This window comes from Macrobrachium rosenbergii, chromosome 3, assembly GCF_040412425.1.
Source record: "Macrobrachium rosenbergii isolate ZJJX-2024 chromosome 3, ASM4041242v1, whole genome shotgun sequence".
In the NCBI taxonomy this organism is placed as follows: Eukaryota; Metazoa; Arthropoda; class Malacostraca; order Decapoda; family Palaemonidae; genus Macrobrachium; species Macrobrachium rosenbergii.
Window position 1 is genome coordinate 90,414,355 of NC_089743.1, and position 27,048 is coordinate 90,441,402.

The 27,048-nt window shown below is 36.6% G+C and overlaps 2 protein-coding genes across 3 annotated transcripts in view; one reads left to right on the forward strand and one right to left on the reverse strand.

Moving 5' to 3' along the window:
- Positions 1–27,048, reverse strand: part of LOC136827513 (uncharacterized) — a 43,500-nt gene that overhangs the window by 11,787 nt on the left and 4,665 nt on the right. The window contains exons 5-9 of one of the 2 annotated variants that reach the window (XR_010849808.1): positions 26,573–26,673; positions 25,720–25,933; positions 19,580–19,683; positions 17,882–17,959; positions 6,812–6,947 (exon numbers count right to left, since the gene is read on the reverse strand). Coding sequence is in view for 1 of the 2 variants with exons in the window: in XM_067085056.1 (XP_066941157.1) it covers positions 25,807–25,933; positions 26,573–26,673 (228 nt within the window). In the remaining variant the exon portion in view is untranslated. Of the gene's footprint in view, positions 1–6,811; positions 6,948–17,881; positions 17,960–19,579; positions 19,684–24,152; positions 25,934–26,572; positions 26,674–27,048 lie in introns of those variants that run through there. The other variant, XM_067085056.1, reaches the window with a different exon arrangement.
- LOC136827534 (uncharacterized) lies at positions 668–9,551 on the forward strand. The gene is made up of 6 exons (XM_067085057.1): positions 668–829; positions 5,241–5,446; positions 6,223–6,405; positions 7,524–7,838; positions 8,843–8,944; positions 9,416–9,551. The coding sequence occupies exons 2-5, from the start codon at positions 5,249–5,251 to the stop codon at positions 8,879–8,881; spliced, it is 735 nt and encodes a 244-aa protein (XP_066941158.1). The 5' UTR covers positions 668–829; positions 5,241–5,248; the 3' UTR covers positions 8,882–8,944; positions 9,416–9,551.

Genomic DNA, 27,048 nt, shown 5'->3' on the forward strand with positions numbered 1-27,048 from the left:
GCAGCGGCTGTACAGAAAACTCGATTACGCCGAAAAAACTTCGGCGCATTTTTTACTATTTTTATATTACCGTATCATTATATTAAGTAATCCCTTTAAACAATCAATGCCAATACAGTTTATATCTGCACCTACATAACACTGATGCGTTTTGCCTTTCCTAATGCAACTAGACATATTGTTTTGACCATTCCTATTTGCAATAATAATTTTCTGCACAATTATAACTTAACGACACATTTTAGCATTCTCGCTGTAACCTGATCACGTTGTTTATTTGTTTCTCCCTGTAACCTCATTCCCCACCCAACACCTCTTCTCTTCCCCTTCTTCTTTCAAGTCTGACACACATTTGAGTCCCTGTATCCCAGGAGGTCTGACGTCCACGTCATTTGCATTCCTTATCCCGACCCCAAAAAGGAGCTTTCCCCTACAAGTCATCATCGGCGGCAACTGGAATTCCTTGGCGAGGTTTCTGATAACTCGCCTTCCCGTAGAAGACTAAGAAGAAGAAGAAGAAGAGTAGGGAGAAGACGAATACGAAGAAGGCGCGTCCACAGCATGACCCAGTCAGCCTAGAAAAAGGGCTGCCGAGGTGGGTGAGTGTCCCCTCTCTCTCTCTCTCTCTCTCTCTCTCTCTCTCTCTCTCTCTCTCTCTCTGTTTCCCGCCTGGATGGTGGAGCTATAGGAAGCCCGCCTATAAAAAGCCCGCGATGCCCTTCCCAGCGGATAGTTGAGAGAGAATATCCGCTTGTGTCTGGAACCCCCGGGACTTGGTTCTTTTCGTCTGAGCCGTTTTGCAATACGATTTGGGACTTCGAGGAGGAAGGTAGGAAGACTGAAGTGTGAGAGTGAGTGTCTACACAGAGGGATTTCTTTTATCTAAGTCAACCTCTAATAACGTTCTCTGAGACTTCGTTCAATTGCCTGACATTCGTGAAAACGGTTGTCTGTCGAATTTGGCAAAAGAATTTTTACACAACGAAGCTTCGCCGCTCATCATTTATAACAGTACATGCAGTAGTATATATAAAAAGTGTTACGGCCTTTAAAAAAATTTTTTGTTAGATATTTAAACTTGAATGTCGCCCGGTTATGTAATTGTTTATTTGTTCGACCATTCATTCTTTTCGTTATTTAAATGTGAACATTGAGGAGAATCATGTTTTACTTCGATGCAAAAAGTGTGGCGGATGAAGAGTCCTTTAAAGGACATTAGAATGACGAGGAGTTTGACATTCCATAAATCATTATTTCAAAATGTCGTGAAGCAATGGGCAAGCAACTATCGCTAAACACGGTTACGAAAAATTAATAATGGCTGCAAAAGACGTCCATTAACTTAGTTAACTTAGTTTTCATATCAAAATAACTTAATAAAGCGTGCGTATATTGACGGTTTGGTCAATGTTTTGAAAGTTATCCACGATAAAAATTATTCCCGAGTAATTTTGCAACTGGATGAACAAAAAAATTCTGTTATTTCTATCTGTAAAAAAACTGCTTTTCTTAATTTCCCAGATTTTAGCGTATAAATCCAGTATTGCGGAAGTCTTCTGGGCTGAAATTAAATCCCAGATTCAGCAGTTAAAGTATGAATGCATGTCTTTCCTTGTACAGGAAAACTTATTTTCGCCAAAGTTTAGCCAGTCAAAATTCAAGCAAGTAAAACTAACTTAGCTTTTATAGAACGGGAGATGAACATTCCACTTTGAAGTGATGAATAACTAGCGCAGTGTGTAATTCCAAATGCCGGATTTGAAACATTCTCTCTCTCTCTCTCTCTCTTATCACCGACAACAGCACTCAGCACAGACTCATTAAAACATTAATAAAAACTCTAATCTCCTTCGAAGAAAAAAAGTTGCCTTTTAATCATGTGACCCAGCCATATAAAAAAAAAAAAAAATCACCCTACCCTTTACAGACACTCACAAACATTCCCAGTGAACAAAACTACACATGGCCATTCATCTATACCGTTAGGAGTCTCCCAAATACCTAATGGAGAGCCCAGCGAGGTCGGGAAAGAGGTCGAGATTTTCGCACAAGTAGGGGATGACGTAACAAGAGACCCTACCTAGTCTATGGGATAGCGTCTCTGAGTTACGTAACACTAGTCGAGGAAGTTTCTGGCGTCGAAGAAGAAAGAGAAGAAGAAAAAGAAGAAGCGAACCTCGAGATAGTCCATGTTTGCTAAGCAGCTTCTGGTAAACATCTTTCAGTACGGAATGTACTCTTCGTCATTAACCTAAATAGACAAGTTATTTGTTGAAACGATATTTGTTTAAAAGGGGAAAGAGTTTGTCTTATTTTTCTAATATTGCACATGAGTTCAGTCGCAAAAAGAGTGGTTATAAAAAAGACTCGTGCCTCAGGGAAAAGAATAAACTTTTAGTGACTTCATCAATAATTCTGACGAAGGTGGGGCCAAGAATGTCAAATTTCCAATCCAGTCTTGGGTGTAACTGTGTCATTATTCGAAGGAATGTTCTGGCTAACGCCCTTTATGAAAGCGTCGCCCTCGAATCGACAAGCACAAAGAGGACAACAACATCAAGAAGCAACAACAAAAACAACAACAACACAAACGAGATCTCATATAGGGCCATTAACCTCTGGGTCGAAGAAATCGTGAAAATGACTGTACTATAATGGACCTAACATGTTCAGCGAAGCAGAACTAAGGCTAATCAGTAATTAGTACGTGACTTTACCAAACATAACTATTACGGACAGGGTTGCATACGCAAATATGTGAAATGTTTTAGGACGCTTTGTACATTACATTTATTGGATATGCATCTGCAAAAATGGCTAAAAAAAAAAAAAAAAAAACGTATAAAAACTAACGATTCAGATTAAGTTTGCCAACTTTCCTTAGATATATTTCAGCTCTACGAAAACAGCAACTTTGCACAATTTTATTTCGAAAATATGAACAAGAAGCATAAACCAAACTGGATGAGAACCATCCCAGAATAGAGTAAAGAGCTTCTCTCTCTCTCTCTCTCTCTCTCTCTCTCTCTCTCTCTCTCTCTCTCTCTCTCTCTCTCTCTAGGAGACGTTTCGTGTTACTTTAGAATATCTGGAAGACTGGTAAGTGGCTATGTGGCGTCGTATGTAACCAGATTCACTTGCAGTGCTTCGATGATCACACGATGACAGTGAAAAGCGCCTACAATAAGAATTTTAGAATAACGTATCAGTGAATTTTGTTCGCTTATATGATGGTTTTCTTGCTCTGTCAGACGTTCTAATATTATCAGGTATTATAAGATCAGGAAAGAAGGAGGTTGCCGTTGAACCACGAACGATGGAAGTGATTGACCTTTCTACCTTTCAGAGGAGAAAAGGTTATCAGAGCCAGCAAAGTAGAAAAAGGAAGAGAAACCCAAAGCCTGGTTGTAGAAGGAAAGAAACAGCAGTTTTCAAATAATACTAGTTTTTCGTTAGTTTTTTCAGTTTTATGTCACTGTTTGTTTTAATCTTGATTTGAATCGTCTGCCTTAAAACATTTTCCAGTTTTGCCTAGAAGTTAGGCAGGTATTGGCTTACCATGATGACAAAAGATAGCAGTAAAACTTATTCATTTCGTTTCTGTTGCCACGCTTTGGTAACGAATAAAATGAATCTTCGACGGCAGAGAACTGTTAAAACGCTGTTTGATATACAGAGAAGAAATTGAAGCTTCCAAGAACCCGTCACGGTACCATCGAAGGAGTTCAATGGGCTAAGGTGACCAATCCGAAAACGGCACCCACCGGGGCCTTGCCTGATATAGAGTATCTTACATAAAAAAGAAATGCAGGAATATGTCACTTTAAAGAATGAATAATACGGAAGAACAAAAACGAAAAATGAAAAGGTGATATATGACGATTCTCATTCACCACCTCCTTTAGATCCTAATGAATGGATGGGTACAGGATGCTTAGGCCGATACGGCCGAATCGTGATTGCAGTTAATGGGTTTCGTTGCGTTAATTTAATCATTTGGATATAAGTAGTTTCTTTCGAGCCTCTTTCTCTCTTTCTAACTAATATCGCACCTGGTATCCAATTCAAAAGTCACTTCTATTAATAACTAATGAAGGTATAAGCCTAAGCCTGGGTCAGCACGGAGAAAATTCCCCGTGGTAATATATTACCCTCTTGGACGTGCGGAACCGTTCTACAGGTTCTATAGGCAATTCTCTCTCCCTGGGCGTAAACCTTCAACATTCCGCTGCATAAATGCGTAGGCCTTTTACCCTGTGAGCTTCTTTAGGGTCGTGCGCAATGGTCGTGCGCAATGCCGGTACGGCGCGTTCATCAGCATGCGGTTGTTTCTGAAGTTCCTTTATTCTTCGCTCAAAAGTTACAGGTGGACTCTTGAGTTCTTTCGCTCAGCATCTAAAGCATCTTTATAACAGCTTAACAAACGTTACATTGTCAAAGCCAATAAACAGTGATTATGTGAGATAAGAGTTATTTTTGCTTCACAGCTTATTTTACTCGGAACGCCTTAGGCCTATGTTCACCTACATACCTACGACCATTCATTTGCCAACCTCTCCCCGCGTCTGTCTTAGCTAAGTGTTATTTTTCGCCATTTCGGACAGTTGTAGATGCCGCAGGCGTTTGCTAACCTACATATTTGCGACGGTTCATTCCTCCCCCTCTCAGAAGGAGGTTCCTGGAAAAGTGGGACAAAAGGAAACTCGCAGGACAGTTAGGCGTCACGTATCACTCACCTCGATAGAGCGAACACGAAAGTTTTAGAATCCTTGTTAAGGAATATTTACTGACTAGTACGGATGGAATTATTTTGCCTTTTAGATTGATCTTATTTACGAATTTTTGTTTTGATAGAATTTTATCATACTGCCGCCGCACTTATTTAGTTACACTTACTTTATTCAACTGATTCGCTCATTTCCCTCACTCGCTGAGTCTCCATTAGACTGTGTTTTTGTTTCTAACGGAAGAAATTACCTATACTAAAATTAATAATATTAAAGAAAATATATGGTAAAACTAATGTACCCTCTTACTTATAAGTTATGGCAACACATGCCAGCACTTTAAAAAAAAAACTGTATTGCTATTTTCACCAACTTATGAAACTGAGTCATCTGATATGCTATCCGTCCATTGTGTACGTAAGTGCGCGCGAGCGCATGTGAGTGAACGAACGAGTCCCAGTGAGAATTTTCTGACGCACTGCTAAAGTAATACTATTGGTCTTTCTTCCACAGGCAGCAGAATGAGGCCGCGAGCGTATATCGTATTACTGGTATGTCTTGGTCTAGTGTTGGCGATACCTACGTCTTCGTCTGAAGTGTCCCCGTCTTCTCCTTCTTCATCTTCTTCTTCTTCTTCTTCTCCTTCTTCCTCACCGAAGAATCATCCACACCCGCAAGATCCATCGAAGGTTTTCATGAAGAGAGACTTCAAAGGGCCGGTAAGCATACGTTTCCTGGTTCTGTTTTCTCTCGGAAACAAAAGGCGATCAGTGTAGAGAGTGTGCGAAAAGCTTCGTTACTTTTCCTCACTTCTTCTCATTGTCTGTAGAAGTTCTTGTTTGTGTTCTCAGTGTTAATATGAATTACTTTGTTTCTCTTTTATGGTTAGGATAATCGATACAGAAAATAAATAGGCTTTTTTTTTTTTCCTCTTCCAGTGATGTTAATATTAATTAGTCAATCGTTATTCTTTTGGTCTTCGCTGTTCTAGCGTGAGTTAAGTCACAAGCCAAGCGAAATAGGTAAATGCCTTTAAATTCAACATTATTTATACTTCATCAAGAAGGAGGGTTTTGAAAGTCATGGAAAACAGAAGTTGAAATAAAATTCCAAAGCTTCAAATCAAACTTATCCATTAATAGAACTGTTGTTGAGACACAGACGGATCCTAGAAGCTGGCAGCTTACGCCTTTCAACCTCTGAGCAACGATCAGCACTCAGTTACTGACAAAGAAAGTATACCTCTGACACTGATTTCTTAAGAACCATCAATATATTTACTGTCTGAGGCAAGAGGCCTGTTTTGACATCAGATAATTCTTAATCACTATCGCCTATTTTACCTAGAATCATTGTTCTCTCTATTATTACGTTTATTCCGTTTTTCTCTTATTTCTCTTTCCATGTTATGTTGCTTTTCCTGCTTTCTAGGATTGTTGCATTCTGCTTTTCCCACAAGGTTTGCACATAAGACTAATAATATTTTCCGCTGTAGGAAGCGGCTCACCACGTAGATAGCTACGATGTGCCGGTGTCAGACAGCTACGCCGCCCCTGTTGTAGACAGCTACGCCGCTCCTCCGCCAGCCAGTGATAACGGCTACTATTATTACTATCACCCCGTCGAAGAAGTTGGCTACAAGCACGGAGGAGGGAAGGAGTGCGACATGGGCAAAGCTGTAAGTTTCACTACTTTTTCTGTTGTTTTTCACTGTCAGTTCAGAAAAATGTGCAATGAGGCCTTTTCTTTATTGTTGATTTGACAAGGGGTCACAATACTTTCCCGTAAATCTTGCTTGATTTCTTAACTTTCGTTATTGGAAATTTTGAAAGTAATGCTGAGGATAACAGTCTATAGATTCCTGATTCACTGCTATGTCATGTCTTGCATTCCTTCACGAATTATTCACGTTTCAGTTTGTGCAAGTACTCTTAATATATCCATCAGCATAATTGGAATAAAATACTTAATTTTCCATTGCACATTGGAGGATGATTCATTCTAATCAAAATTCCTTTAAAAAATTAAGTACCGGTTATATCAAGAAAAAGTGAAAAAGTTTGCTCAGAACATAAAGTACATACCTAGAGGCCTTGATCCACGATCTTGTATGCGAATTTGTTGAGCTGAAAATATTCTTTAAGGGTTTGTTGCTCGTTTGGTAGGACGTAATCTCGAGCAGGATGACCATAAGCTACAATCTTTTGCTAACTGAAGGTCCTGAAATACGAAAAGAACTTAATTCTTGACTGAAGCTATGTGTGGGAAAGCAAGCGACTCAAAATGAATAATATTTAGGAAATGATTTTTGTTGGGTAATGTTGAACGACATTCGTTCCAACTTTTGACTGTTTATTAGGGTATTTCCAAAGTCTAGTCGCAATAAGGTAATTTCTATGGCTTTTATAATTTCTGTCAATGGATGTTGAAATGCTTTTCATCCCTAAGCTAATATTCAAGTTAATTTTGAAAGCATAAAGAATATTTTGAGTAGCATATTAAGGAACCAGTATTTTATCTCTTTCACCCCATCGTTTTTCCTTCTACGATAATTCACTTCTTTCACTTCCTTTATCTAAGTGTTCATTCATTTCTGTCTCTGGAAAATTCTCCGCATCTTTCTCTCCCACCAGCTCTGTCTCTCGAAGCTTTCTCACCCGAATACCTAATTACCCCGCAGCAGCACATACCTGCCTACATTTTCTGTTGGTCGAGCAAACAGTGGACCATCGCCTCTGTTTACAGAGAACTCTGTTGGCCTCGACTTTTTAACCTCCTGACACGTTTCTCCCACAGCTTCTGGCGCCTCTCATCCTGATCGACATCTTCGTGGGCATCTTGGCAGCGGAGGCCATCGGCCTGATTCCCAAATTGGAGCTGCCCCCTATTCAAATCCCAGCCCTCCCGGCTCTCCCTGGCTTGCCCGGATTGGGCGACCTGGCGAACCTGGGTTTAGTTAAGCCCGAGATCCTCGACCTGGCTAAACCTGATTTGCTGAACCTCAATAAACCCGATATCCTGGGTCTCAACAAACCTGACATCCTGGGCAAAAGCGACATCGACGAGAACTACACCTTGACGGATTATATTCCTTGGGGGGCGATCGGCAAGGTGAGTCTCCCAAAAGCCTTTGAGAAGCTTTTATTGATATTCCACACACGGCCCCCCAACTCTCTTTTATTTTAATTTCCAGTATATTTCTGTTTTTATTTTTCTACCCCCACTACCTGTTGGGAGATCAGCGCCTGCCCTATGAGCCTACAGATGCCCAGGACGACTTTAACTTTAACAAAAGAAAACTATTGAGATGGCTTTTTGTCAGTCCGTCCGCCCTCAGATGTTAAAAACAGCTGAGGCTAGAGGGCTGCAAATTGGTAATGTTGATCATCCATCCCCCAATCATCAAACATAACAAATTGCAGCCCTCTAGCCTCAGTAGTTTTTATCCTAAGGTTAAAGTTAGCCATTGTCGTGCGTCTGGCACTGCTATAGGTGCCAACAACACAGGCCACCGGCTGAAAGTTTCATGGTCCGCGGCTAAGAGTTTCATACAGTAGGCTATTATACGCTGTACAGAAACTTCAGTCTTCAAGATCGAAGCTCTCAGCGAAATTTAGCTCAATTAGAAAAGGCTCATTCTGTTGTTATTATTATTATTATTATTATTATTATTATTATTATTATTATTATTATTATTATTATTATTATTATTCATTTAAAAGCTCTCAGCCTCTATCTTATTCTTCTTATAACTGACACAATTTTTTATAACAGTCCAAATGTTCAGTTCTTTGCTGATGACTGATATATTTACCTAAATAATAGTTAATCCTTGAGTAAAGAGGTAAGACTTTGTACATATGAGTATTAGGCGCAGATAACTATTCGAGTTATAAAACATTAATCAATGCAAACTTATGTATGTATGCATGTATATATATATATATATATATATATATATATATATATATATATATATATATATATATATATATATATATATATATATATATATATATATATATATATGTATATATATAATATTTGTATAAATATGGATGAATAATATTTGTATTCATTGGTTTCCGTCTAACCTTTACCAAACGAATTTTCAGCTGACGACCGTCGTGTCCAGAAGCCATGGAGAAAGATGACTGCTCCGCAAGACTGGTTTGTGAGACGGGAAAATACGCAGAGGGATACGAGATGATGCTCACGTAAGTGACAGAAATAGATAGATAGACAGATAGATAGATAAGACGTAATGTCTGTTGTATAATTTCACTCTGGTTTGGGCAACGATTAACTTGTCGAGTCCTTTTCTTTCTTTACATATAGTTCAATATTTTTCAACTTGAAGGAGATTAATCCCTCATGTGTTATCCTCTCTCTCTCTCTCTCTCTCTCTCTCTCTCTCTCTCTCTCTCTCTCTCTCTCTCTCTCTCTCTCTCTCTCTCCATATACACTGCCCAGATCAACAGAGTCTACTCGAATTTTAAAGAACAAAAAATTAAAATATAACACCAGAAATTCAACTCAAGAAATTTTTACTCTTCTTATCCTAACATGGGTTGATAACAACAGATCAATTTCATTTTACCTTCATCTTTTGGAGAATATTGGAACGGGAATGGCCTTCCCAAAACAGCTTTCATCCCCTGATTTCTTCATTATTTTCTCCACTGCAGAATGGTGGAAATATTCGCGCCGACAGTTTACCAGAACAAGATCAAAATATTCAAGGATTCAGCCCTGAAGAGATCGAACTGCAAGGTCTACAGATGTGGCTACGTCGACAGAAACGAGCTTTGATTGACTTCTTGCATTATCAGGTTGCATACGATGGAGGGAATGAAATGTCTGTGTGTGAATGGTGTGTCATTCATTTGATTTTTTTACGTAGATATGTTTTGTGATTTGGGAATACGCCAAAGATCATTAGTGGAGAGTTTTGCGGGGCATTTCATGGTACATCCTGAAGACACTGGATTTCGTCAGTAAGGTGACGAGATGAATACCAATTATTAACCTGATTACCTTGTTATTAACTACAGATATTAATTCTGGAAAATAATTTTAATGGATAAATTCAACTGCATTGCTTTTCATGTCTCAGAGGCTCATATATTCCTCGGGAACAACTTCCAAAGAAGTGATTGTTCCTTTGTTTTTATATAATGTGCCTTCCAAGTGCTCATTATTTATTTATTCGCCTCCTTATTGTAACCCAAGAAAGTCACTAACTACCCAGGTGCATTGTTCCAGCTCAACCTATAGCTGCTGAGGCGAGCTTCCCCATTTACCTGAGCCTTAACTCATTTATTTTGGAAGTTTAACTTATAATCATCTTATTTATTTACCTTATTTATTTACACATCCTGTTTATAATACCTCTTATCATCATTTCATAGTGACTTGACACTCAGCGGACGCTTTTCCAAGACTGTATTTTGAGATCGAAATTTGACTCACGACTTTTCAACTCGAATTTTCCAGTTTGTTCACAAAAAGTTGGACTGACATTTAACCTCAATGATCTCAGACTACGGATAGATGTATGTGTATGTTTGTGCTTTTTTCTTTTGCCATAAAATGGCCATGTATATCAGCATGCTGAATTTAGAAGCGTATGATTCACCATAACCACGTACAAAAGTAGAGAACAGAGCATACGCACAAACGCACGAATAATCAGTCAATTGTTACAAATTTACCCATCAGCTAGGATGGCAGAGGTAGGATGATATCGAATCTAAATGCAGAACAGAACCTGAATTTGACAGGATAGCTGAAGGGTAGTTTATTGCCTATCACTGTATCTAACACCTTGGGTATAAGTTATACCCAAGGTAAAATGAATCAATACTAAATGATATTTAGGGCTTAATATTTTTTATCACAAAATAGTCACGAGTGTATAATAAATATATATATATATATATATATATATATATATATATATATATATATATATATATATATATATATATATATATATACATGAAGATATGAATATACTTGTATGTGATACTCACTCATCATAAGAATGTTGTATAAAAATTTATGTATTTTGTTACGGTTAGTAATCCATTTTTCAAAGAAAAAGCAATCCCCAAAAGTATTCACTAAAATTCTGCCTTAAGTACGATTTCCTTATCAAAGATAAAATGACATCTAGAAAAAAGTATTACTTTTCTTTCATTGTAAGTAAAAAAAAAAAAACTCAAATATTTCTGTGACGTGACTGAGGATTACATTTACTTCTACCTTAACTGTCATAATTGCCTATGTAACCAAGGTACTGAATTCACACGATTTACCGAGTAAATTCTGGTAATAGTAAGAACTGCTTCTTGGACGTGAGACTTATTCACTTTTTTGTCATTCTCCACAACTGACACGGATTGACTTTTGTGTTGATTGTTATTTTGATTGTTTTGTGATTGTCCTCACAACTTGTTGCTGTGCCATGATAAAAAGAAATATTATTTGATAGATTTTCAATACCCTTTTTTTTTACAATGAAACTGTTTCTAAACAATCTTATGGCTCGAAATGTGTCCAAATTAAATCTACTTTTGAGGATGTTGCAACATTTTTAGTTCATTTGTTTCTTGCTAAAAGGTTGAAATATGTCTGAATCCCTTTTGTATATAAAAAGTATGACCATAAAGTCCAGTTTGCACATAACTGATCAAAGTTCGGCAGGTCCCAAAAGCTGATTTGTGAGAAACAACAAAAATGACAAAATCAGGGTTCGAATATTGAACTCAAATTCTCTCAGGACAACAGATAGGTTCTAAAATATCACAAACAAATACCTTTGATTCTGGACTGAAGTGGTACCTAGAGGATGCCTTCAACGCCAAAACTAAACTCTGCTTTGAAAAACAAGTTTTTTTTGTTAATGCCTCAGTTGAAAATATTTTTTCGTGTGTAAGAGGAAGCAACTGCTATTTTCCTCAGGTTAGAAAATTAGTAACGAGTAAAATATGAAACTTGTTGTTGGAAAAATGACAAATCATTTCTCACTCGAAAGTTTGAATCTTGGATACTTTCTAAATCACACATAATTCAAACCTTGAGAAAGATTCAACTTGGTTTAGTACCAGGATGATAAATTCTACGGGGAATTACAATCTTCATTGAGATCAAGGGGTTTTTTGCATCAAGTGTCTTTTGTGTTTCCTAAAAATAAAGGAGAGAAACAAGTCCACTATCAAAGGGCGGACAAGATAATAGTTTTATCTTCATGCACACGAATCTTCATGCGCACGAAAAATGAACTCCGCGCAAACCAGCATACGGGAATGTTACTATATACGAAACCTGCAAGGTTAGAAAGGTTTCTAGAAAGTATTAGTTTCTAAATTTTCATGAGACAATGGCTGAACACGAGTAAAGGTTTTTTATATATTTCAAATAATTGTCTCATAAAGAATTCCGAAATGGTTCATAAATAGCATTGAGAGACGACACATCCTCTCTGACAGTTCTGCTCTTCAGACTGAAAATTACAAATCTTCGATAGTCAACTAAACGTCAGAATCTTGAACAAAAAACTGATCCAAGAGTTTCAGCAAATGAGCCTTTTTAAATTGCTTTCCAGAATCAGATATCTTTGAGCATGGCATCAAACATTCCTCCTTGATCAAGAAAACGAAAAAGGTTTAAAAATAACTCAGATCTCCTCCCAACCCAGAAAATAAGTTACAAATCTGAAGGTTTTGTATGGACCTGCCAGAAAAGGCTGTTTAAGTGGCAATAAAATATGACTATTGTCAAGTTGTTTCTGACGCACAGGGAAGACGCATTCAACGCTGAAACGCAAATGTTGTTATTAGAAGGGTTGAATAGACAGTATGCCACGCAATGCAAAAAGTAAGCAATATCCCAGTCAGGCTTCGCAAATGTCATGTTTAACCTTTACTGTCCTAAAAGGGAAAATTTAAAAAAAAAATTATGACGTTGATTCTAAGATATTCTGCTATTTCCTTCTTATTGGAATTAGAAACGAATTCCAATAAACCTTCAAATAATTTTTGTTGAGAACCTTATCTTTAATACAGGTAAAAAAGGAACATATTTTTGATAATTTTCTATATGTATAAGTATCTGGTATGCATTTTGTTACTTATTTTTTCTTTTTTTTATTTTGCAAATCAGAGAGTTCCAATTTTTTGTTTTGCCTCATGTCAGGTAGTTATAGTGTATAGTGTCCCTATCAAAGTACAGTGACTGAAGTCTTTTGCACTATTGCTTGGCTGTGAAGGTTCCAGTTTCTTCCTAAATGTTTCCTTGTCTAAGGCATCGAATTTAGACATTTCAGTGAGATCCAGAACAAATTTCGACTTCTTCTCTCTCTCTCTCTCTCTCTCTCTCTCTCTCTCTCTCTCTAAAGAGCATTGACTGTGCAAGTCATATGAAATGTTCCATAAACGCGGAGACTGACAACAAACGATTGGTGTTAGCGAATATAGAAAAAAACTCGATTTCATATCATGTTACTTTCTGAAGTCTCATTTCATTTTGTGGTTTTATTATGATTGCGGCTGATCGCATGATTTAATCAGTTTTTATTCTTTTTGTATTTTTGCTATGTAGAGGATGCGTATACGTTAGTATTGGCAAAAATTACCCGACAAAATTGACAAATCAATTACCAAATTTCACTCATGCATTTTTCTTCGTGACGAAAGAATTTGTTTCCTAGTTCCACATATTGATTGAGTATATATATATATATATATATATATATATATATATATATATATATATATGAGAAAGTTATTCAGTTGGCATATGTCAAGTTACGCGCCTGAGAAGTTGGGAACTTAGTGATGATTCAGTTAAACCAAAATGATGGAGCAAGTTTACTTCAGGATAAAAACTCTACGGCGTTTACTCGCCCAGTTACAGCACCTACTGTGAAGCAAAATCTTCAGTTCATTGAACTGTTAGACTTGATTTTCCTTCTAGCTCTTAATGCGTTAATTCATTAATAATCACTGAAAATCATCGACATATATAAAGTATATGTTGACACTGAGCCTTCTATGAAGACTTTCAAAAGACTAAATAAATCTCTCCAATCTTTCGACCCAGGGTTTTCGATTTTCGAACTTCATTTTTTTGTTGATCATTTATTTTAGATGATAATTTTGAAATGATTATCGAGTCTGGAATATTACTCAGGAAATAACTGAATTTATGGATGCTATTTCCGCTGTTGTTATTGAAACTTTATCAACTCAAAAATTACATGAAAAAAATAGATTTTCTAAGTAAAGTCAGTTTAAAAAATATAGCAGCACAGAGATATGCATCTTCTGTGATGAAAAACTATAATAAAATATAGTACGTCTGAAACTTTCGCTCTTAAATAAACTTCCCAGGTTATTAATTAATTCAATTAAACTGTGGAACTTATTATCTTTTCTCTTATTTTCTATTTTCTTCTCACGACTTCGAAGTGGTCTGCATGAATGGAGAAGAGGAGAGAGAAGTTGAAGAGAGCGAAATATATATAACTGCAATATCCTGACTTAATTTCCCTTTCGTAAAACAAACCCACTCTCATAAATGGGGTAGCGTAAACTGATTAAATAATCTACATTAGAAACTGCCGTCTTAAAACGTGTCACATGAAAGCGCCCTTCCAGCTTAATCTGTTCCATCAAAGTTATGGTGGCACAAAGATTGCATGACCAAGCAAAGAGAGTCTCCCACTTCCCTTTCTCAAATGGCTGCCCGGACCTTCTTGGAAATACCAGAAAGAAAGTGAAACTTTAAAAGGAAAGGAAGAGAGTAGGCTGACCTTGTGGCCACTATGAAAACCTCTCTCTCTCTCTCTCTCTCTCTCTCTCTCTCTCTCTCTCTCTCTCTCTCTCTCTCTCTCTCTCAGTTTACAACCGAGGAACTCGAGTTCCTCTCGAACCAGGCGAGGGAAGGAACACTGTGGAGTCTTTTCCTAAAAAAAAAAATTATAAAAAGATAAACACTAGGAAAAATCCAAAATGCCTCAGTTGACGAAAATAGCTACTTGAAGGTTAGGTGAATGTTGTGAATAGCGGGTAGAGAGAGAGAGAGAGAGAGAGAGAGAGAGAGAGAGAGAGAGAAGAGAGAGAGAGAGAGAGAGAGAGAGAAGGCCTTGATGAGGTAAAGCTCAATTGCTTCCCAGAAACCAGTCATCAGATGTTCTTTTTATTTTTAATGCTTATCCGCAGTGGATCTGCGTATATGCATTATAATATATACACGTAAAAAATATATTTTCATAAGTGTCTCATACATTTGTGGTTAAATGACGTTGACAGTTGATTTGGAAGATATGATTCGCTTTACCAGTTGCCTTGAATTAAGAATATATTAAGAATCATTTGAAGTTTTTTTCTTAGCCATGACAGAATAACATTTAGTTAGAATGCCTGGCCTTTGCAGTCATCTTGTTTTATTAGACGTACCACAATAAAGACAACATAGCAGTTGCTGAGAGAGAGAGAGAGAGAGAAAGAGAGGGCCTTTTCCACTAGAACCCCTCAGAGATAATGAGCACAAGTTATCACTAGACTCATCTAAGAATGCATTGGCTCTCGAGCTCTCGATCCCTCAACTTGAAGTATCCATGGGAGGCCAAGAAGCTGTTAAGCTCATCTGGTCCGAAGCTTATCGTTTATGAGCTCTGGGTCCGCCAGAACCTGCTACACCGGTCTCACGGACCCAACCGAATATGGGACTGTTTATGACTTTCATCTCGTGTGAAACCAGTGAATACCAGATATCTCTCGAAGAATATAGCAAAGGATAAAATTCCTTGGTTATCCCTGTGATGGTTTATTGAAGACTAGTTAAAGAAAGCGTTTTAATTGGTGATGTTCCATTTCAAACATAGGGGACGCTCTTGGTATCTAGTTCCCTAAATATTTCTCGCTCAATTTCGTTCGGGCATGAGAAAGATTGCTTCTAGAGGTCACCTTTGTCAGTATGTGACCGTAAGTGACTTGACATTTATCTAGGCGTCAGGTTCCAAATCATTTTTGTTGCCTTCAGGAGAAACTCCGCGTTCTTTTCCCGGATGTTGTCTGGTAGGGACTGTGGGTGAAAGATTCAAGAGTGAATTCCATTGAAATGGTATTTGTGGGCACTGTGGTTTCCTACCGAATCCAATCCGTGAAGTGAAGGTGTCTTCATTTACATTCTATTTCTGATTTACGGGTTTCAGTGGAGAATATAATAATAAAACGGTCATATTGATTATTATGAATATGTGGTTTTCATGAAAGTGAACACTAGATGATATACAGTATATTTAACGGGCGTGTTCAGTATTTTTTGACCTAGAATAACTACAGTTCCTTTAATGGAAAATAGGTGGGTACGAAACAACACAAAACAGTAGTGCAAGCACTAATACCACTGAGACCAAGAAATAAGAGATATTAATTTTCAACATATATTTTGATTACATAAAAACAGCAACAGAAGAACGTGCAACTAATAAAACTGTTTCACGCCTCGACTTCGACCAAATTCTGAACGGAAGCCTAAGCCAAAGAAACGTTTTTTAATCAGACAAAGGAATATTTGAGCAACTCACCTCAGTCACTTCCATCCGACGTCTTTTGATACCTGTCTTTACTTCAAAAAAGAAGTTAAGAGTCTTAGTCTCACTAAACAATGTTCTTGGTAGATAAATGTCTTTGTATCAACAACTTGCCATCCACAAAGGACGATAATAATTGCAATGAACAAGAGTGCCATCAACAGGAAATGACATTAATTTTGGTGTCACTAAAATTACCTGAGCAACTCAACGAAAAACGAACTGCAGGAATAGCGTATGATTTCACTGATCTTGTTACCAATATCATCTGCATTTCCTCGATGAAATGGGACGAAGTGAGTGGAAAAAAGGAAAAAGTCTTACCGCTCGGCATATCCGTGCTTGCACTGCCATTGAAGTTACATTAACAAATTACTTCTGTAAGTAGTGTAGGAAAAAGCCGAGTCAAAAAAAGTTTGCGAGTTATTATTATTATTATTATTATTATTATTATTATATTATTATTATTATTATTATTATTATTATTATTATTATTATTATCTGGAGTGAACACTCATTCTTCTGTAAACATTCTAAAATTATACACAAGAATCTTGTGGGTTTCTCTTTCCATCTTTAGTTTTTGTTTGGTAAATTATTTATGAACAATCATTCAGAGTAAAAATGTCAAGTAAATATTTAGCAGGAAAAAAGTGACGAAGCAGGAAAAAGTAAATAAAAATAAATAACAGAAGATAGCATTTTTACGTACTCTCATTTAATCAAATCAAAATGTGAACTTTGTAAATTCAGGAAGTTTCCATACTGTTCCTGGGCCTGAGAACTCTTGTTAGTGCGCTCATAAGAAACAAAATAATTCTTTAGCTACCAGATAATGAAATCAAATCTGATTGGAAACAGCGTCACGAAAAGCGAAGTTATTCAATTTTCTCTAATCATACCTTTTAACACAGTTCGTGAACTGTCAACTACATGGGTATAAAGACCTAACCTACATTATGGAAGTTCCACATTCTAGAACTCCAAAAGGCTTCATGGGAGAAACCAAGGCCTGAATCTTGAACCAATTCCTTACTAGCTAAGTAACCATTACAAAGCAATCTTAAGTCTACCAATGACATTAAATTCTACCCCAACTGGACTTTTTTGGGTGGCTTAAAAAGGGGGGGTTTTCCCATAGGGGGTTAGCGCCATCAGTGCACCTCATGCTGTGCACTGTGGGCATTACTTTAGGTTCTTTGCAGCGTGCCTTCGGCCCCTAAGTGCAATCCCTTTAGTTCCTTTTGCTGTACCTCCTTTCATATTTTCTCTTCCATCTTATTTTCCTCACCCCTCTCCTAACAATTGATTCATAGTACAACTGCTTTGAGATTTTCCTCCTGTTACACCTTTCAAACCTTTTACTGTCAATTTCCTTTTCAGCGCTGAATGACCTCACAGGTCCCATTTTTGGCCTTTGACCTAAATTCTATATCAATCAATCAAAAAGAGGTTTTGTCGTGAAACTCGTCAAATGGACGTGTTTTGTGAGCTAATCTTGGATCTTAAGGTAAAACTGCAATAAATATTGAAATGAAGTAATTTTTCTTACCTTGTGCCTAATATCCGTGAAGGGGCCAGGTTAACTCTCCAAATCTGGTTTTCTTGATGGGACTTTTACAGGAGTTACCTGTAAGGTTTAGAAATCCATGAATACTTTGCACAATATTTTAGCTATGGCTAAGCAGTGAATATATGTTAATGAAACACACTGCGATGAAAATGCAGGGGCTACTTTTTTTAGAGTGGGCGTGAGGAATTTCTTAGTTACAGATATATTTCCACTGGACTGTTACAGCATATTTTGAAAAGGAGAATGTCTTTATCTCTCTTTTACTTTCTTCTTTTATTTTTATTATTATTACCATTACTATATCAGCGTTATAATTATCATCATTATTATTAGTTACCTTTCATCTTTCTAAGCGTTACGGATGTTGATTAGGGAAATAATACGTAAAGGAAAACAAAAAACAAGATGATTATTATTTCATCTTCACATAATGAACCTGGATTTCTGAAAATTTCTGAGATTTCATCATAGGAAAAGTGAATGAACTATAAAAGATTTTTTTCCTTCTTCCAAATCCTTTTTTTTTATCATAGGAAACGTAAATGAACTTTAAAATCCTTTTTTTTAAATGAACTTTAAAACATTTTTTTCCTACTTCCAAATCCTTTCTTTTTATTGTGTTTACTGCAAGTTATCTTTGATCATTTATTTTTTCACGTGTCTTCTCTGAGAAGATTTTTACTGTCTTACACTTTTTATTCTGCAGAAGTATTTAGCTTAATTTTGATATGATTTCAGCTTCCATATTAGAATTGAATTACCTTAGTACTATACTACTACTAATAATAAAAATGAACAATTTTGACTGAAATCAGTCACATCAGAAATTTCCAGTCACTTTCAATACAAACCTAACCTAACCTAACTTAGCCTTACAGCTCAACGTTACTAAACGTAACACTCTTAATGTAACTGAACCCTGAGAGTCTAAAATAATTTGATCTTACAGTCCTATTGAAACTTGACCTTAAAATCCCACCTGAACTTGATCTTAAAACCTCAATGGAAATTAACCTTTCAATCCTATTGTCACTTAGCCTCACAAACCCATCAAAACTTAACCTTAGGGCCCCATCATAGCATAATCTTAAATCCTTACCCTAACTTATTAGTACAATCTTATTGTAATTTAATTTTAGAAACCTATCCTCACTTAACCTGAAAACCCAAATGTATCTTAACCTCATGACATTATGATAACTTAACCCGACATTCTTCTCAGACTTCAAACTCACAATCCTAAAGAATTTATCTTCACAGCCCTAGTCTAACTCAACTTTGCAAACCTAATGTGACAAACTTGCAAGCATAACCAAAGTTAACTTTACAACCCTATTGTAATTTAACCTTACAACACTAGTGCAACATAATTTGTAAGCCCAACCTAATAACCTTAAAACCCTAACGTAACTTAGTTACAATATTATACTAACTTACTAACCTCACTAAACATATTCATATGAATACATCAAAACCCAACCTTACAACCCTCTTGTATCATAACCTTCTGAACTTAAGGCAACTTACGCCATTCACAAGAGAGACAGAACCTACAACTTCCATTGGTCTCTGGCTAACCAACAAAGAGAAAACAAACAGACATTAATCTGTCATGCATTGTCATCAAATCTTTCCCACACTAAGACACAGGAATGAATTTCAACAAACGATTCTTACCTTTATATTTCTAGAAAATTTTCGAAGGTGCGAGACATCCATTTTTTCTCAGATATCCGTGATGGATGATTTTGATGGGTGTTTTCTGGTACAATGCAATTTACCTGCAAGGTTTAAATATCAATTAGTGTTTTGGAGAGTATATTAAAATATATGAGTAAATCAACACTTGTGTATGGATACAATAATAGGCTACAGATTAGACAATGTTTAAATATTGTTGCACAAAATGTTAAGGAAAATGCAAAATTTGTCAGGAAAACCTCTTAACTTCATTATCATCATTATATATATCATTTCAAAATCATTATTTATGCCTTTTATTTCAAAATCATACATTTGTGACTCTTGCCTTTGAATGGACAGTTTAGCTGAAATGGATTGTTTATTTTCATCTGTTTATTAAAACATTTTCCTCCGTTGGAATTATGTACTGAAATATGTCTGAGAGCACTTTCCCCATCTATTTTGATATTGTATCTATATCATATATTATATATATGAATTTGTTATATATATACATTTATATATAAAATGATTTTCACCCACCTTTAATGATTTAATTACAGTTGATTCCATCTGTTTGTAATAAAATATCTCTGAATGCAAATAGTCATATCTTTCTTTTAAAAACATTAACTTTGTGATCAGAGACATGAGGATAGCTTGTTCAAAAGTTAATTGCGTCTATATTATATATTTATATATATATATATATATATATATATATATATATATATATATATATATATATATATATATATATATATAAAAGCAATTAGTCATATCTTTCTGGAACTTATATATATATATATATATATATATATTATATAATATATATATATATATATATGTGTATATATATATATATATATATATATCAGCAAGTTACAAAACCTAGTCCCTAGGTTGTGTGACCTAAACAAGCTTAACCTACTTTTGCGTCAGTTTTCATGCTGACCTCGCCTTTTTCCCACGCAATCTTTCGGTCATCTTTCTATACCTTGAGTGGCAGAGCAATAACTTTTAAATTACGGCTAAAGTAACTCGAATATATAATAAATTAATTTTCAAAAATACAGAAAAACTCACTGGTTGACAGCACCTAACCTAACCTCATATATGAGGGGTCGTAAGCCTTGGATATCGTAACGTGTATTTAATTATTCCTTACATTACTTACAATTTTCAGTAAGTCTGGGTCATTTGGCCTGAGGTAGCCTAGTAATTTATCAGGCTGAAGGTAACTAAATTCTCACGGCGTAGTCACCACAACACACACACACTCAGTAGGTATGCCATCCGAAGTCTGAAACTTAGCCTAGTCTGTACCAAACAAACAATAACATAGCTCACTCTATCATCAAAACTATCCTTTCTTTATGAAAATAGTAAGTATGAAATCACCTTCTAGCTCGTCGAAAATGAAGGCTGAAAAGACGAGCAGTATCTAAACAGTCATCAAGAACAAAACATTCGTCTTAATTGACTGATTCAAACGAAGGTCAACGAAGCTACGAGCATGCGAGAAATGAACCAGACTTGTTATTTGGATGAGCCGACCTAAGGCTAATTGTCAATATTAGATACAACTAATGCGATATATCTCGGTTATGAGGCATGAAAGAAATTATTATGAAAATGGCAATGTTGCATCAGAAACCAAGATTTCTGTACCTATAGAAGTTTGGAAGGAGGCATATGATTATGTAAAATTTGAGGCTGGGATTATAGTCAGCACGAACTGCTTGTTGGTACAGGATGGCAGCAAAGGGGAATAACGTAGTAAGTATCAGGATGGGGATATGGAAAGTTCAGCGAAAAAAAAAGGAATTACTTGAGAAAATATGTTTTTGTTCTTATGAATAAGGGTAAAGGCGACAGAGGTGAAGGTATATGGTTGTATGTTTGATTGGTAAAGCAAGACAGGTGACGGAAGGATTTGGTAAGGGAAGAACAGATCAAGCGTTTGTCATGAATTATTTGGAAGCATAGGAAAAGGCTCTTCGTTGCATACAAGGACCTAGAACAAGCTTATGATGGAGAAAATATGGAAGGTGCTGAGGTGGTAAGGTATGGAAGAGTAGTTTCTGAGGACGATCAGAAAGTTTTAGGATGGAAGTAAAGCGTGTAAGAATATGCAAGTAGGTGAGCGGCTGGTTTGGCGAGAAAGTGTCTGGAACAAGACCACTTTTATGGATGGAATGAAATGAGAAGTCAATCACTGTACATTAGATGTAGGTGCACAGTTGCTGGTAAGAAAACTGGTTGTGCAAGTTTACTGGAGATAGTGAATAGAAGCTGCAGAAACTAGTAAAATAATAGAAAGCGTATGATAGTGACAAATGTTAAGAGATGTGAGCTAGAATACGTTATGATAGGAAATTGAAAGTAGGATGATGGGACAGGTAATATACAGTAAAAATGGATGATGGAACAATGGAAATGGTTGACTGATATGTTATTTGGGAGATCACATAATGGATGATGGTAGGGTGAGAGAGAAGGCGAGTCATAAAACAGAATTAAAAATGATAGCTGAATAAGTGAGAATGATTACGAAGAATTTTTGAGTCTGTAAGCCATGGTGGGAAATGTATGATGGGGTTAATTTGCCAGCTTTTCTTTATGGAAGTAAAGAATGAGTGTTGAATGCAAATGCATGGAAAATTATGTCCACTCCGTAGAGGCACAATTTGCATGGTATACGAGTAGGTGACGCAATGAGAATTGGAAGGGTAATGAATGTGTGAATACGTATTAGTTGTGAAACAGTTCATATAGAGGAAGGGGTGTGTCAAATTATATGGAGATGGTTCAGTCATGCAGAAGAAAATAGACAGCAATGGATTAAGCAGACGAGTTTATACTCCGCAAGCGACAAGGAGAAAGGAGAGACAGACCTGGAAAGAACTGCCAACACAGAGCGGAAGAAGTACTGGAAAAGAGGTACTTTTGCACTGATATATATATATATATATATATATATATATATATATATATATATATATATATATATATATATATGTGTGTGTGTGTGTGTGTGTGTGTGCGTGTGTGTGTGTATATATTACTTGGATACATCCTGTACGGACAAGTCCATCAACAGTTCCTCAAATTAAGGATACGTGAGGCAATGGCTAATATCTTGCGTTTTCTTTGGAGCCTTCTTTGCATAGACTCATCACGTGCATTTTCCTTCCTCACTGGAGTGACTGGTTTTGTCCATCTAGTTCTCAACTAATTTTTTGTTTGGAGATTGTCAGCCCCGTGAACTTCTCCATCCTAACAGCCACCAACGTAGTCGATTAACTACCAGGTACATATTATACCGTGGCAGCCATGAGACTCGCAACTCTAAACGATTCCAGCTTTCTTGGGCTTCTGTAACACCCGAACATAGGGACCCATACACACACACACACATTCACAAACACACACGCACGCACAAATTTTAAAGAGGGGATGTGGAGGACGATTTTTGTCTATTTGCTGAAAAATCTCTTTGTGCCTCTGTTGACCTAAGCAGTGAATTATGTACCGAGATGGAGGATTGCAGCCAGGATTGGGAAGGAAATTGTGGGACTAGCAATCTCATCTCCAAAGACATGCCTAACTCAGGAAGGATAGAACCCTTTGGAACCACGCCATCTAGGGGAACATGTTACGTTTTGTATATATATACACATATTGCATATATATATATATATATATATATATATATATATATATATATATATATATATATATATATATATATATATGATGTTTGGCAGGTCTTAGGGGAGAAGATTGTACCATGTAACAATTACCCTTTATCATGACAGTTGTTTGTTTATGCAAGTCCATCGCCAGTCCAGTGTCCCTGTATGAAGGATAATTTTGCTAAGTTGGGTAAAATTTGCTTGGTGTAACAGAGTCACTGTGTAACAGTTTCATCATATTCATGCCATTAATGCTGTGTAGTTTAGGTGCATCAATATTTGATAGTGTTACAGTGTAAAAGCCGTTTTGCCTCGTGGCGTCACTGTGTTGCAGGTTACAGTGTCTGACAGTGCTTAAATTTAATTAAACACTATTCATGAGACAGTTACCTTTTTGAGCAGTCCACTTTGCTACAGTCTCTCCAAGTGACAGTCTTCTCGTAATAGTATTTGTTGTGTCAGTCCTATCAAACAATAATTGTGCTGTGACAATCCAATTGTACACATGCTGCATATGTTCTTACCAATAAGTTCTATGTCTTCGAAACCACCAAACGGAAAAGCTATTTTTTTTTTTCATGAAATGGGACAAATTTTTCAAATCTATTCCTTTGCTTCGATTCATATTGAAATCCTTACGGGAATCATCCGTGCAAATGCTGCATATTAGCAAACATAACTAAATGCAAAAAGCCACTTTTGCCAATGTTCAACAAGGGGAAATTCCAATTAACAGATAGAGAGAATGACCAGTTAACCAACTGTTACCTAATATGAAGGCCCTTAAAAAAAAAAAAAGGAAGAAGAAGAAAAAGAAGGCGCGTATTGGTAATGTCGTCGGTAGTTGGTTGGGATAAAGAGTCCATATGTCATTAGATGATATTTATTTTACATATTTTCTCTGAAGTGTAAAAATAAAATTAGCATTACAAACAAAACAATGTAGTAAAGTCAGCCTGTCTCGAGTACACAGTCTTCAGTCTTCTTTGCCATGTCCAAAGTAATTAGTCACGTGAACACAAGTCAGTCAATCCTCCCGTCTCTATGGAAGCAAGCAGTGACTGAGAGCACGTAGAAGAAATGTATTTCTCCTACGGAATTCATTGCTATGCATCGTTACAATTGATAAATATTATTTACAACATCAGAAGAAGAAAACTATACACTCATAGCAATCTCATCCAGTATAGCCTGTCTAATACTGTAACACCAAAATCTGTGGAAAGGAATCTAACATGTCCTGTACAAAAGCGTATCTACTTTTTCGCATACAAAGGAAAGCATTTATTTGTGGTCTTTGTACATAAAACGACTAATGCAATTGCAAAACAGTTTTTGAAGCCAAGTCCAGAACTACTTATCTCAGAGGGTAAGATCAGTTGAAATATCAAGACCAATGGAATTGTGAATTTTTTCTTACAGCTACCACGTAAATACCTGTTTGAATTTTTTAGAAAATGAAGATATTTCTTTTTATTAAAATAAAAAAAACTAAAGCTTAAAGTTTCATCTTTAGACGTCAAGAGAGCATTCTGAAAAGCTAAGTTGTAAACAAGGAACGAAGCTTTCACATAAAGAAAAAATCTGGAACCGTCATGGAAAAGCTGATTAATTCTTAACTTGAATAAAGTTAAGAGTATAAACTAAAGTAAAAATAATAAAAAAAAAAAAAGTATTTTTATTAGGCAAATCCACTAAAGTTATATAAAGCTGAAAGTCTTCCTTAAACGCGGCCTCGCAAATATTGAAGATTTTTCTTAATGGAATGGAGTCAACTCGTGACATCTGTCTATAAACAAATATCTAGTAACACAAGAAACTGGGACTGACGCTGTCGACTGGCAATGCGTCGTAAGTCAGAGGGCGTCTATCCGTCATCCGCGTTGCGTCACGTCATTCGTGATGAAAGTCCATGCATTGCATTGTGAGACGATGAATGGTATAAAAAAAAAAACCCATTTGAATAAATAATCATAAATAATATGTGTTAGCTCAGTAATAGGTAAAAAATAACATTTACTATTTACAAAAGTGAGACCTCAAAGAGTTGGGTAGAAATGTTCTATGCACGCGGGGAAGGGTGGAATGTTAATGGGACAAAAAAAGTAGGGGGAAGTGAATGTTTGACTTAGAAATGATCCTTGGTAGCCTCGTTGTGTCCGGGAGACGACTGATGACTGATCGAATGACAACGACCGTATTTTGCGGCACTTTTCTGTCAGTTTCACGAAAACTTCCATGACCAAACTCGTTATGAAATAAATCTTTGGCCCATTCTTCAACTAACTGTGAAAATCACGGGAAGCTCCTGAGACGGAATGATAAAAAATGAATAAAAAATGGTAAAAAAAAAAACCACAGCTATCCGCCATTACGCGAAAAATAAACAATCTTTTTACATCACGTACCACTCTACAAGACCTCCTACAACTTCACCTATTTCGAAGCGAGTGAATTAATCAGTCACTCAGTCAGGTCAGTCACCCCAAGGAGTGCTTGCCAGGTCCTCTCCGTTCTTCTTGATCAGGGGAAACACTCGTCGTCGATGTAACTGCATTGGATACTCGTGCAGTTCATCTGTTCCAGGGCAGATTCCCGGATGACCTTCACGTCGCTTTGGTAGACCGCGGGCACGAAGAAGTCCATCATGCTGCAGTAATGAGGTCAAAGGTTAAGCAGAAGGAATTGTGGGAATGATTGGATATTGGGAATGAAAGGGAGGCATCGATAAAACGGAAAGAACCGGGTAAGAGAATTAGAGAAGATTAAGTCAGAGGAATTACAAAGAAATACAAACTGATTAAGGAAGAGAGAGTCGTGGAAAAACTTGAATAACAGATGTTGGAAGTATCATTAGAGCATACATGCCTGGAATGAGTAAGAGGAAACACTGGGAATAGTCGATATCGCAGGAAGAATCACGGGAATGATTGGGAACTACCTAAAGAGCGGAAGGAATTACGAGAATGAATGCAAATTGAAAGCAAGCAGGAGTCACGGGGAATTCAACCGAGACGAAACCTGGCAAACCGCCGATAAGAAAACAAGAATCTTCGGGAGAGAAAACGCATGAGAAAATGGCTACAGGAAAGGAGGAAAATATAGAAAAACGTGAATAACAGAAGTCGAGAAAATTGCTGAAACAATTAGTGGGAAAGAAAACGTAAAAAAAAAAAAAGCATTTTTGTCATAGACTTCTGCCTAATTTACGCCAACAGATCAAAAGACAATTAACATGAAGCAAACACAAGTACTCATTTGATATATCTGGTATACGTGTTTCTCTTACCTGAGCAACAATCCTCTTCCTTCCACGTACTTCCCAGATTCGCACAATAATCTCTTTGCGCAGTCCTCGCTCTCGATGACTTCCATCACGTGGTTTGTGAGCTGTTGACGAATAAAAATGGTCTGTTAATACTTCAGGGTCTTCGGTGCCTCGTTCGTTCTCACGTTGCATGCACTAAAAAGATTCAGCGTCGAAAGAAGTGAAATTATTCTGAATGAATTAAGGGTTAGACAGTTTATGAAGACTGCAGATATACAATATTTGGATACGGTGATACTAAAACAACGAAGTGCAAGATGCTTCATCCTTAAATTGAAGGCGATGTCATGCAAACTAAAAATAACAAGAAAATATTACGAATCCAATTCACATTATTTAACGGTACTCGGAACAAAAAAATAAACAGCAAAGGATAAACCGTCCAGCCACGTGACATCTAAGTTAAATTCCATCACCTCAACATGACGTAACTTCGA

Bases quoted from the DNA above. Each gene is read 5' to 3' on its own strand.
- LOC136827534 (XM_067085057.1), top strand. From the start codon at position 5,249: ATGAGGCCGCGAGCGTATATCGTATTACTGGTATGTCTTGGTCTAGTG. The intron at 5,447-6,222 runs GTAAGCATACGT...TTTCCGCTGTAG, and splicing joins AGAGAGACTTCAAAGGGCCG to GAAGCGGCTCACCACGTAGA. The intron at 7,839-8,842 runs GTGAGTCTCCCA...ACGAATTTTCAG, and splicing joins CTTGGGGGGCGATCGGCAAG to CTGACGACCGTCGTGTCCAG.